This window comes from Aspergillus chevalieri, chromosome 2 (genome assembly GCF_016861735.1).
Source record: "Aspergillus chevalieri M1 DNA, chromosome 2, nearly complete sequence".
In the NCBI taxonomy this organism is placed as follows: Eukaryota; Fungi; Ascomycota; class Eurotiomycetes; order Eurotiales; family Aspergillaceae; genus Aspergillus; species Aspergillus chevalieri.
In genome coordinates, this window is record NC_057363.1 from 2,363,583 (window position 1) to 2,375,252 (window position 11,670).

At 48.3% G+C, this 11,670-nt stretch overlaps 6 protein-coding genes across 6 annotated transcripts; 2 read left to right on the forward strand and 4 right to left on the reverse strand.

Moving 5' to 3' along the window:
* Positions 1–305: 305 nt before the first annotated feature.
* ayg1 (heptaketide hydrolyase ayg1) lies at positions 306–1,682 on the forward strand (the record flags this gene model as incomplete). Its single annotated transcript, XM_043285167.1, has 4 exons — positions 306–395; positions 447–521; positions 572–1,323; positions 1,373–1,682. The coding sequence occupies 4 exons, from the start codon at positions 306–308 to the stop codon at positions 1,680–1,682; spliced, it is 1,227 nt and encodes a 408-aa protein (XP_043133886.1).
* Positions 1,683–2,131: 449 nt separating this feature from the next.
* ACHE_20823A (uncharacterized protein) lies at positions 2,132–2,859 on the reverse strand (the record flags this gene model as incomplete). Its single annotated transcript, XM_043285168.1, has 2 exons — positions 2,132–2,687; positions 2,738–2,859. 2 exons carry the CDS (start codon positions 2,857–2,859, stop codon positions 2,132–2,134), a joined length of 678 nt encoding a protein of 225 aa, XP_043133887.1.
* A 109-nt stretch (positions 2,860–2,968) lies between these two features.
* On the reverse strand, positions 2,969–4,472 carry abr1 (multicopper oxidase abr1; the record flags this gene model as incomplete). The annotated part of the gene is made up of 2 exons (XM_043285169.1): positions 2,969–4,087; positions 4,137–4,472. The coding sequence occupies 2 exons, from the start codon at positions 4,470–4,472 to the stop codon at positions 2,969–2,971; spliced, it is 1,455 nt and encodes a 484-aa protein (XP_043133888.1).
* A 461-nt stretch (positions 4,473–4,933) lies between these two features.
* On the reverse strand, positions 4,934–6,999 carry abr2 (laccase abr2; the record flags this gene model as incomplete). Its single annotated transcript, XM_043285170.1, has 7 exons — positions 4,934–5,993; positions 6,048–6,170; positions 6,220–6,390; positions 6,445–6,504; positions 6,555–6,665; positions 6,716–6,771; positions 6,823–6,999. The coding sequence occupies 7 exons, from the start codon at positions 6,997–6,999 to the stop codon at positions 4,934–4,936; spliced, it is 1,758 nt and encodes a 585-aa protein (XP_043133889.1).
* A 1,214-nt stretch (positions 7,000–8,213) lies between these two features.
* ACHE_20826S (uncharacterized protein) lies at positions 8,214–9,500 on the forward strand (the record flags this gene model as incomplete). Its single annotated transcript, XM_043285171.1, has 1 exon — positions 8,214–9,500. The coding sequence occupies one exon, from the start codon at positions 8,214–8,216 to the stop codon at positions 9,498–9,500; it is 1,287 nt and encodes a 428-aa protein (XP_043133890.1).
* A 1,341-nt stretch (positions 9,501–10,841) lies between these two features.
* On the reverse strand, positions 10,842–11,530 carry ACHE_20827A (DUF4149 domain-containing protein; the record flags this gene model as incomplete). The annotated part of the gene is made up of 3 exons (XM_043285172.1): positions 10,842–11,357; positions 11,412–11,445; positions 11,499–11,530. The coding sequence occupies 3 exons, from the start codon at positions 11,528–11,530 to the stop codon at positions 10,842–10,844; spliced, it is 582 nt and encodes a 193-aa protein (XP_043133891.1).
* Between the last annotated feature and the right edge of the window lie 140 nt (positions 11,531–11,670).

Below are 11,670 nucleotides of genomic sequence, written 5' to 3' on the forward strand. Positions count from 1 at the left end.
AAAGAAACTCAATATGATTGTTTCCCAACCGCACATGGAAAGAGAACGGTCATCGATCTCAGATCGACAAATGATATCGATGCTAACCAAAAACGACTAACACGAACCCGGGTTCGTACATCATTACCGAAGGCAGGCATGTTATAGACTTTCCGAAATAGGAAAGTGTACATTCTCGGCCTCCTCGTATTCTTGCAAGCAGTGCGCTGCTGCATGCAGAAGAGTAGGCTTTATGGGAGTACTTAAAGCGCTATATTGGTTATTTTGACTACTATCGGATACACTTCAGTAACTCTACAGTCACAATGGGTTGGATCCTCGGAGAGAAGTTCAACACTGTTTACCCCCACAAGGGTTCTATCAAGGTCTTGTGGGAGTCTCGTTGGAAGTTTGCCGTATGTGTTGCTCCAATTTAGCTACTTCCAAACATATACTGACAATGACAGTGCGAGAAATCCATCTACCCCTTCCACGATGGCAGCATCGAGGACTTTGAGCCTATCTTTCAGCACTTGATTGGGGTAAGCAAAGGAGACACTATATCTCCAATTAACATTTCTAACAAGACCAGAAAAACATTAATGACGCAGCCACAAATGAATATACCCACACTTTCCTTCCAGTCGCCTCGAACCTCGAAAAGAAAGCCGAGGAAGCCATCCGCAACAACCAAACTGACAAAGCATCCGACTATCTTCGCCGCGCTGCCGTTGTCTACCGTATCTCCCGCTTCCCCTATATTGATTACACGAACAAAAACGACAAAAATGATATCAAATGGCATGCTTTCAACCGCCAGAAACAGGTCTACCTGAAAGCCGCCTCCTTCTGGAAGCCCACCATCAATGAAATCATCATTCCGCACACTCACCGCTCCTCTATCGATGGCGAGCATATCCCTATCTACACGCGCTTCCCTGACGAGGCTCGCGCAGGTAACCCCGTCCCCGTTGTGCTGCTGTTGACAGGTCTTGATGGCTACAGACCTGATAACAGCCAGCGTACGCATGAGATCATCTCGCGCGGCTGGGCGGCCGTTGTTTGTGAGATTCCAGGGACGGCGGATTGTCCTGCTGATGCGGCGGATCCGGACTCACCAGATCGGTTGCTGAGCAGTGTGCTTGATTACATGGCGTCGAGGCCCGAGTTAGACACCAACAAAGTTGTTGTTTGGGGATTGAGCGCGGGTGGTTTCTACGCTATTCGCGCTGCGCATACGCACCGTGCGAGATTGGCTGGTGCTATTGCCCATGGACCGGGAAGTCACTACTTCTTGGATCCGGAGTGGTTGAGCAAAGTGAATGACCATGAATATCCGTTCTTGTGCGTCCTTTCACCCACCAAAGACATTTTACAAACTAACATACAATAGGTTAACCCCAGCCTGGGCAAAGAAGTACGGTTACGACAACGATGCCGACTTCGCCAAACATGCACAGAAGAAGTTCTCTCTCGTCGAGACTGGTATTGTCGACCAGCCCAGCTGTCGACTTCTGCTTCTGAACGGCGTTAACGACGGTGTTACTCCTATCGAGGACTGCCTTGTCCTGTTCAATCATGGTAGCTCGCCCAAGGAAGGACGGTTCTTCGAGGGTCTGCCACATATGGGATACCCGAACAGTTTACCGGTGTCTTACCAGTGGTTGGAAGAAGTTCTGGGGAAGAAGGATGTGAAGAATTGAGTATGATTGGGCAGCATTAGCATACAGTCAAGAGAATATTGAAGTCACACTTCACTATTACGAAATCCTTGTATTCTGAGGTTGTCGTGAAGAACCAGAAATGATGGATGTGATGGATGTAATACATATGGCAAACAACTTACAAGCGATGCATACATAGATAGGTTAAGGACCATTGATGTACTTCGCTTCGCCTGATACCTCAAAAATATAGCAATCTGTACCACTCATGGAAGAAACTCAGCCCAGATTTTGATTCCTAGCTTGGTTCTAACTACCAGATACAAAAGGGGATTGATTGATTGCACAAGTCCCTTTCCTCCAAAACTAGTATATATACACACTTCACTCCCCGATACATCAACAAAAGTAATACTAAATTAATTCTTCCCGATAATAAAATTTCCCAAACACCATTCAATAACTGCAATCCATCGGTCCCCTTTTACTTACTCTTCCGCTTTGCGGAGAAAGTCCAGCAACGAGAAGTCATCATCTTGAACGGCCGGAGCAATAAGAGTGTTCTCGGGCTTCGGTGGTGCAGGTCCTCCCTCACTATGCCAATCGCCCTCATGGTCATGAGGTTTCGGCTGCCAGAAAGGCGCGGCGCCAGGCCACTCATGTGTGGGCCTTGGCCTGGGACCTGTATGGGTAGGGGGAGACTCGTGGGTAGGCTCGGGTGTGGAGGGCTCAGTGGACTCAGGAGTGGATTGAGTTAGGTCGGGCATGATATAGTTGGTAGTCGCGGGAGGAGCTGGCTCAGGTGCAGCTGGGGAGTTCGGAGCTGGTGTGTCTGGAACGGGAGAGCTGGACTCCGGAGTAGGTTCGAATGTAGGATCAGGCGTGATATAGTCAGACTTTGTGACAATTGTACCTACTGTAGTGGGCTGAGGTGCCACAGCTGGAGCGCTTGAAACTTGGGAACTTGGGGCCGGCGGATTCGCAGCTGGAGGGTTGGCAGTATCTGCTACGCCGGAGTTCTCATCTTCACTCGGGTAGGAAGCCCTGATCATGTTAACTGCTATCCATCATATCATCCAAAGAGGAATACTCACCCGTCATTACCCGGGGTAAGCTGGGGCACGGTCACACTATCCCCAGTGTTTCCGTTTGCATTACCGGACGTAGGCGCTCCATAGCTAGAACAAATCTGCTTGTGATCATTCGGGATCGTCATGTTGATATGCTCGGGGGCTTCAATCAAAGTCGCAACTAAGCCGGACTCAACGTGCCATTCAATATGACAATGCAGCAGCCAGATTCGTATGGCATGTCAGCTTTGTTGTTCAATTGCGATTGGTGTTGGGAAACTTATCTGGGTTATCGGCACGGAAGCGGATAACACTGTGGCCGTTATTCTGCACCATGATCGTATCGCGCTGGACAGGCGACGATGAGATATTGGTGAAGTATCCATTAAACATGCCCCCGTCTACAGCGGACCGCTGCAGAACCTGGAACCGGTGCCCATGTAGATGCCACGGGTGCAAGTTTGAGTGGTGGTTGTTGATCACAATCTCGACGACCTCGCCATAGTTCACGACCATTGGGTTGACCTGTCCGTATATCGCCTCGTCCATGGGGTCATCTGCTGTCAACGCAGTGTATAGTGTCGGCACTTCCGGTGCCCTATACGTCTGGCGGTTGATGGTAAACCGTGATACGCCATTGATCTCGGCAGATCCCGTGTGTAATATGATTTGCTTGTCGACAGGCTCCAGAAGCGGCTCCCTGTCGAGGGGAACAAACTCCACATCATCGATGAAGTCCAAGCTAGGATCGAGGTTGTGAACGGGTGGTGCCGGCGGTAGCTCCTTTGCCTCATCGTAGACGAGCCACGCAGTAGCATTAGGGTTAAAGCCCGCTGGGATATCTCGGTGTTCGTAGAAGAACATCATGTTGACATCCGTAGTATCCCAGATGGCATAGTTGCGACTGATATCGGGCTTCGTACGGATCAGGACACTCATACGCTGCCCAGTTGTGATACGCAGCTTCTTGTCAGATACTGGGTACGGTACAGTATAGACACCGTCCACCTCGACGACGGTCATGTCATGACCCTCAAAGAACCATGTATGCCCAGGCCAATTGCCCAGACAGACGATGTGTACGAGATACGTCTTGTTGGGTTCGACCTTAATCTTAGCGTCAGATGCATCGTTGATCAGTGTTGCATTGGGAAGCGGCTCACGGCCACCATATGCATCACCATTTGCCTCGGACTGGTAGATGTTCAGGAGTGTTGGCATTTGCTCGTTGTACCAGTCGGTGAAGGTCAGTGTGAATTCGTCGTCAAATCCGATCGGAGGCACAGGATCGTGAACGATGAGAGAACCACGAAGGCCGTCTGGATACTGGCCCATGTTATGCGAGTGGTACCAATATGTTCCCGTTTGGTTTGCCTGTACCGTGTTAACCGCGTGCTCTATCTTCCAAAAAGGGTAAGCATACCATAAAATCATAAGTCATCTTACTCCCAGGAGCAAGCGGACATTGGGTAACATCCGAAGACCCATCCATCGTCCCCGTCATATACTGCCGGAATCCATGCCAATGGATACCGGTCGTCTGGTTCCCCAGACCATTATATACATCCACGATCAACCGATCACCCAAGTCGACATCAACCTGTGGACAAGGCCATTCTCCGTTAATTCCAATCACGGGACGCGAGTGGCCATTAGGAGCTGCGTTAACCCAGGTGATGTTCCAGGAAAGATGGACGTCTTTGGCGAGTGCCGACTGGGCTAGCCAGGAGAGGCCGAAGAGCACGGCTGCTTTGGCCATGACGAGTGGCCAGTATCTCAAAGCGGAATTGAAACTAGTATATTAAATCAATTAAACAAAGTAAACAATAATATCGCCGAATTAATGAATTGTTCAGCACTAAGAAACCTAGCAGAGGATGGAAACGGTAGAGAAAACCGGACGAGGATAGGATATATACAAGGTTACAAATGCATCGTAAACAAAGGACAGCTGAGTTACTAGGAGCCCACACAGCTTGAATTCCGGTATCTGGGAATGGTCGCTGTGTACCTGTATTCGGAAATCAAATTGGGCAGTTCAGCTCGCGGAGGAATGTGGCATTCTCTCCTTGCATATATCTAGCATATTGCATTGCGGTAAGACCTGAACACGGATAACTGTCCCTAACAAGGGCGGCTACCATTGTAAACACACACCGATCTATTGAACTAAGCCCCGGATCCAAACGCCGCAAAATAGAAATAGATAGGTCAGAAAGTCTACTGGTAGAGATATTCCTCCGGCACTCCCGGCCATACATCAATACCGTCCAGCAGTACCACTCCCATTCCGCCGTGTAGATGAGTCTCTGTGTGGCAATGTAGGAAGAACGGCCCCGGGTTGACAACCTGGTATCGAATTGCCAACCACGACTCCCCAGCGGCAGACGTGACAAACGTGTCCCGGTACAGCGGATTGTTCAGGAAGAAGTTTTCGGGGTGCTGCCGCATTGCTTCCTTAACATCTGACCACTGGAACTTTCCTGTTCCCCGGCCAATGATAAATGCTTTGTTGGAATGCTTGTGCATCGGGTGCGGAGGCTGCACGACTGTCGGCTCGTCGATTTCTAACTGGTAAACCAGGTCAACCCAAGTGCCGTTTATGGTCTTTATCTTGAGCGCATCTGCGAGTTGTAGGCTGTCTGGATCGCGAATAATCGGATATAGCGCATCTAGGTCTGCCGGGAAGAGCTCTGTTCCATCCAAAGTCCATTGCCACGAGGTGCCAACTCGGCCCAGCGTCAGGAGATGGAAGTCATCGGCCCTTTGTGGTGGATGAATAGGCGGGAATGGTGGCAAGTTGCTGGTATCCAGCGGCTTTACGGAGTCCGAAACGGGGGCTCCGCCATAGTTGATGTACGCTTCCGACTCACGCTGGTTGCTCTCGCCTCCCTGGTAGGTAACCGTGCCATAGCCCGAGATCACTTGCTGAGCCCCAGTGCTCGCGACACGCATCGTATAGGAAGCAGGCTCTTTGTCAAGTTTGACCATAGCCGAGTAGCGCTCTCCGTTGTATATTTCAATGGAGTGGGCCAATTGAGGCTCGATATACCGCCCGTCCACTTCATAGACGTATAAGGGGTGCTCGTCAATGGAGGCCACAAGAGCCTTAACACCAGCCGCACTGATGAAGTTGAAGCTTGCCCATTTCTGCGATGCATCCACAGAGAACCCGGCCTGGGGTCCTTCGCTCGGTTCGCAGCCAGAGTTTAGACCAGGAGGGAGATTATCGGGGTGATGCTCCCAGTCTCCTTGTAGGCTGGTCACGAAAGGCACGCATCTAATCACATCAGAATACAATCCTGTCTTTAGACAAAAAGGACTTATAGCTTACCCCTTGTCAGTCAAAGTAGCGTTGACGACCTCCTGAACTTGCGCTGGCTGATACGAAGTCAGTTCCTCCGGATCTTTGCAATATACAGATCCCATGCCATTAACGAGGATACTGTCCGAGCAGCTTGGCTGTGTTAGCATCTGAAAATTGGCAGTTGATGGTCTGTACGTACAAAATATCGTAACCGGTGTCTTCCATTGCCTGCATATATTCTGGTCCTGTCAGGTGATCCCAGTCGGAAAGAACGACTAATATCGGGTTTTGCTCGGCTTCTCTCATTGCCTTGAGATCACCGGGATCATTGGAAATCTTTGAGAATGGATTTTCCCGATCTGGAGATGGTCTGCAAAAGTCTTAAGTCCAGTTCAAACCCGTGTTCTCAAGGATTTTCACGCACCTGATATGGATGGCTCCATAGAGACCATCGAGAAGTAGTGATGAATCGTGAGAATGGTACCTGCGTGAATCAGTTCTGCTCGGGGATGAGTAGAGCAGACAAGCTCTTACCAGTATGTTCCATAGTTATTTGCATGCCACTTGTAGACGTACTTGGCCTCGGGCTCAATGGGGAATTGGGTCAGGCCCGGGACCCCATCAGAACGTGGAGTGCCTCGTTGTCTATTTCCTGTTAGGTACATAAGTAGAGAGAATCACTGTAAATCACATACTCAATTCCATGGAAGTGCACGGTCGTATTGAATGGCGTATGGTTGGTTACTTCAACCTGTTTACAGTTAGCAAGGATGGTCATAATCATGAGGTATTTAATCCATACAATCACATCGTCGCCCTCATCAGCGTACAATGGTGGCCCTGGAAACCGGTCATTGATAAAGATCAGGTCTCGTTGCACGCCATTCGGAGATCCAGGCGCCCAGGTCAAGTCCCAGGTGTAATGGACCTGGGCAGCCTGGGCAAACGCTGTCATACAGAGGAGACCAGCGAATGCCATGGCTGCGGTAAGTCAGACCAGATATGATAAAAAATATGTGCGCAAAAGAGAGCGTTGATCGAATTTGGCAGATACCATCTGAATGCTAGATTACCTGTGGTTTATAAGGACACTTGCACGCACCTCCATCTCGCCCTTCACATCCAAGCGTCTCCACGCTGAATCCGGGGATTAAGCCGAAAGCAATTCGATAATCGATCTCGGGAGTTTATCATGTCTCGAATCGGCAAGGGCATGTCTTGAATTGGAAAGGGAGATCCGGATCCTGGCCCGTGGCTGGAATGCAGGTCTCGCCATCCCTCGCCGCAATCCACTTCAGCTCAGTCCATATCCCTTTTCCGGACATTTCTGCGCGCGTTCAGACAAATTGAATTTTTGTGTTATCTTTCTGTGTGACATCAATCGTGTTAGAGTGTGAGGTTTTGTTGACCCGGCTGTTAGTGCTAGCAGTAAGTGTTTGCTATCCAGTTTTGACTTCATTGTATTCTGCAGTGATCGGATGTATCTCGTACCTGTCTGAAAGCATAAATATCTGCATAGATCTGCAAAAGCCCCTCGCTGCTTATAGATGTACAAAACCCATAAAACTGTCATCGCTCGGAACTTCTTCGGATCTATTGAACTCAATTGAATTGCATCCTTTCATGTATCTGTAATCGTATACTTTTCCCTGTTCTAAAAGCAGGTATCCATCTGCCATCGGTATACTGCTGCAGACAAGGCACTTGAAATGTTGAAAGCAAGAAAGACAACATCAATGCAAAAGAGAAAAGATAAACTTGCAGGAAAGAGGAAAAGGTCGATAAATGCCGCACAATGTAAGGCTGGGTCACATCACCATTCAACAACCACTACCTGAGATGGCATACTGTCCACATTTGTACTGGCTATATTATGTCGCGTATTATAGTTGTTCAGGAAGTGTTATTTTGGGGATCACTTTCACTATCGGAGCTCATGTCCATCTGGATATACAAGCTCTTTGATGGCAAGATGCGTACATCTAACACTCTTTGCTCAAGCAGAAGACAAAGCTAGCTGTCTCATCTGCCTAATCTTAAACAATGCTCTTTGGGAATATATCATAACCTGGTATATATTCTTCAACATTACTAGGACGCTCATAAACCTCTTTACTCCCATTTCTCGCAGGACTACTCTTTTTACACTCTGCTATACGAACTTCCTCCATACAAGTAGATATTAATCTTGCAATGGATTTCTTCGGTCTTACTATGTTTTCAATCCTCATGGCTATATTTGGCTATTTCCAATCCATTCCCCTGACAGGCGTCGATCGACTGCAAGACGGCCTGAGCAAGGGGTATGTCTTGAGCCATTTCGGGATGATGGTTGACAGATTCTTTCCAGTCGCTTACGCAAACGACTCTTTTGAAAACACAGAGCTGCAGTATGATACAACGTTTGCTGTATTAGCCTTGACTTCGCCTGAGCCCAAATCTGATTCTGTTGTGGACTCTGCTTTGACCAACCCCAACACTCCCACGGATGATATGACAGGATATGAGACCCATATCGTGCCGCTGGTTGCTGACTGGAATGGGTCTGATCGTTGGATCTTCCGTGACACTCAGTACTTAGATTTGATTGCGGACCGCACTCGGTATGTAGGATTCTCATCGCAGATATGGTCGGCAGCCCAAAGCTTTTCCAGGATTGTGGTGCTCCTGGGATTACCCATCATTCTCGTGAGCGTGCTGTTTGTTGCATTCGTTTATTGGCGAGATGTGCGGACAGCCGACGCTGAAATCATGAGCTTCACCAACGAGGTTCGATCCAGAAGAGCTTCCCTCCAGCGAAAGATCGACCTGGCATCCTATGCGATTGATCAAACACTCGATGATATTGTTAGACATATTTCAGCACAGCAGGAGCGCATTCACCAGGATCTAGCCTCCTTCCGTCCAGACGATGTTATCAGCCAGGAGATGGGTGCATTTCGCGAGAAGCTCGAGTTGCTTATCCAAAGCGAATTCGATAGACAGGCCTCCTGGGTGAAGGACTACCTAGAAGAGCTCGAGCAAGTGCGCCAGACTCTCCCAGGCCCTGCAGAAATTCGCGGCCAATGTGATGAATTTCAAGAGATACTCCAGCAAGCCAAGGAAGTGCACAACAGCCTCAACGGCACCTTGAAGCATATGGATGAGCTTCTAAATTCGAGACCGGTGGCGTCACTTTCTCAGGGTTCAGTCTCTCTAGTTGACGAGTTTCACACTGTGCGTTCGATCTCCAGCAATGAAGGAACAGGTTTGAGCAATATGAGTGAGCGCATTCGTGAAACTACTCACTTGCAGCCCCAGTCATTGTCTCAGTGGGTGATGGCGTCGGATCGTCACGCAATGACTGCAGAGGAATTTGACAAGGCGCGGGAAATTCGGCGTGAGAGAGTGAAGATGCGGTGCGCAAACCGGGTTAAAGCGAATTCCGCTTCAATGAATGGCCAAAGTGGGACTGCAATGACCGATCGTTCCTCTTGGTAGACCTATTTGGTTCTTGGCTTGACCAGGACTACAACGTTGACTTCCTCGTGACTTTGGTGTGTCGGTTTGTATTTGGATAGATCCTGTGAAACGGGAAAAACTTGTTTCTCAAATAGGAATGAATGAATGCTTTCTGTAAATCTCTTTGGAGTCACAATGGTAGTAGCAACAAGTAGTGCTCAACAAGAAGCGAAGTCGTTGACGCTGTTCGACCAGCGAGGCACAACCGGTTCACTATGAATAACCAAGCTACTCAGGCTCTTCAGCCTGTTCATATTTTTTCTAAACGTCTTTTATCACACAACCAAAAACTGAAAAAGAAAGAGGAGCTGTCAAACTAAAAAAAAAAAAAAACAAGAAAGAAACTATATTTGCATTGTATAACTGCGTTATCTATGGCGGGCGATTAGAATATCTTTTGTTGGGCCCCTTACGCAAAAGAGGGACTCGTCAAAGAGACACAAAGAAACGTATATGAAAATCAACTGACAGATCAAAGGCCACATTGATAGACTCTATGTGCTATTTTTGTAAATTCGTTGTCTCGAGCACTTGCGGTTGTATTGATCCGCATTGACAGCTCGCTTTTATCGAAAATGAATACTTGAACCCTCGCATAAATAGGGACGCATTGTCCATATTTTCCTCATGCAACTATCATCGAGAGACTAGTTGAATAGAGCTGAAGACCCTGATGACATGGAAATCCGGACTGCAACTAAATTGGTTCACTCTGGTGATGCCGTCTTCGATGCAAGAAATTTATATCTAAGTTCCGATGCACGAACTGATACAGAAGTCTTTAGATACCTCTACGGTTTGGCCCCAGAAGAAATCCTGAACATTAGTGAGTCAATCATATATACCCTCTCTTTCGGAAATGTATCAATACTAACAGCCGCAGACCACAAACCAACTATTGGGCACCTAGACCGGCATGCGAGTCAATTGGCCTCCCGTTACGAGGAGCGCTATAATAAAGACATCGCCAATAGCTTTGATGAGCTCATTCGACTGTTCGTCGCTTCGGGATTTGACGACATATTAAAAGCGGGAACGACCATACAGCTATCTATATTGCATACCAGGAATTCTCGAAACATGCCAGGAAGACTGATTTGTGGAAATGACACAAATTCGAGACGTGGATGTGGTCGATTCTGACATGGCCACCAGCTAACTTACAAGTGAATGTGTTATTCTTCCTTCGGGCAGTATGAGCGTATAGATTACGCTTTTTAGTATACAAATTGAATGTTGCTCTAAGACCAGACTTGATATTTGCGCTTATGTTAGGATTAACAAGACGCTCCTCTGTTGCTATGTACACTTTCCAGAAAATCACGATAATTGTTTACCAATAACCACACCATAATAAACGGTAGCAAGGAGAGTGACCAGATTGAGCAAGCTCGACACTCCATGAACCTTACCAAACTTCTTGTTCAAAGCCTGCATTTGCTTGGAGTGAGGAGGGGGATCGTAACTCTTCTTGCCATCACGGGTTTCTGAATCCCAGTCAGATATGTTCTCAACTGACATTTTTGATAGGTTCAAGCAACACATACCCTGCTTCTTCCGCTCCCGCATCACGTTCACCGTGAGCGGGCGCAGAATAAATTGATTGGCGAGTCCCGTCACCACCGCAGTAGCCATCGGCAGTAGCGTATTAAGTCGGTTCTCCGGAGCCAAAAGCCCGGAGATCCCGAGTGCCTGGCTGCCTTTACTGGCAGTCAGAGCAACCACGACGGGGAGGGCTGACTGCAGAGAGAAGTAGATGGGGAAGGTTGCGGTCTGCAGCTGGGCGAACTGAGGGCGTGGCAGAGCCCTAAAGGCAATCACGCCTGAGACGAAGGACTAGTGGAGGCCCTTAGCTTGTATGTTTGATTGTCCAGGTAGATGTCATCATACCTGATAGACCTGGACACCCAGCAGAGTGCCATAGCTGGCAGGAGTTAGCGCATGATGGCCATAGCTAATAGGAATCGAGTAACTAACCTGAGAATGTGGTACGGTCGAGGATCAGTCATTTTGGCGGTCTCAAACGAACTAGATCTATGTGACTGTATTATGTGAAAGAGGAACGCAGTCGGATGTCACTTGCTGCGGAGATGCAGGTGTTTGGGTGGGGAGATCGGATATCTTATGGCCACGCACCTTCATTTGGATA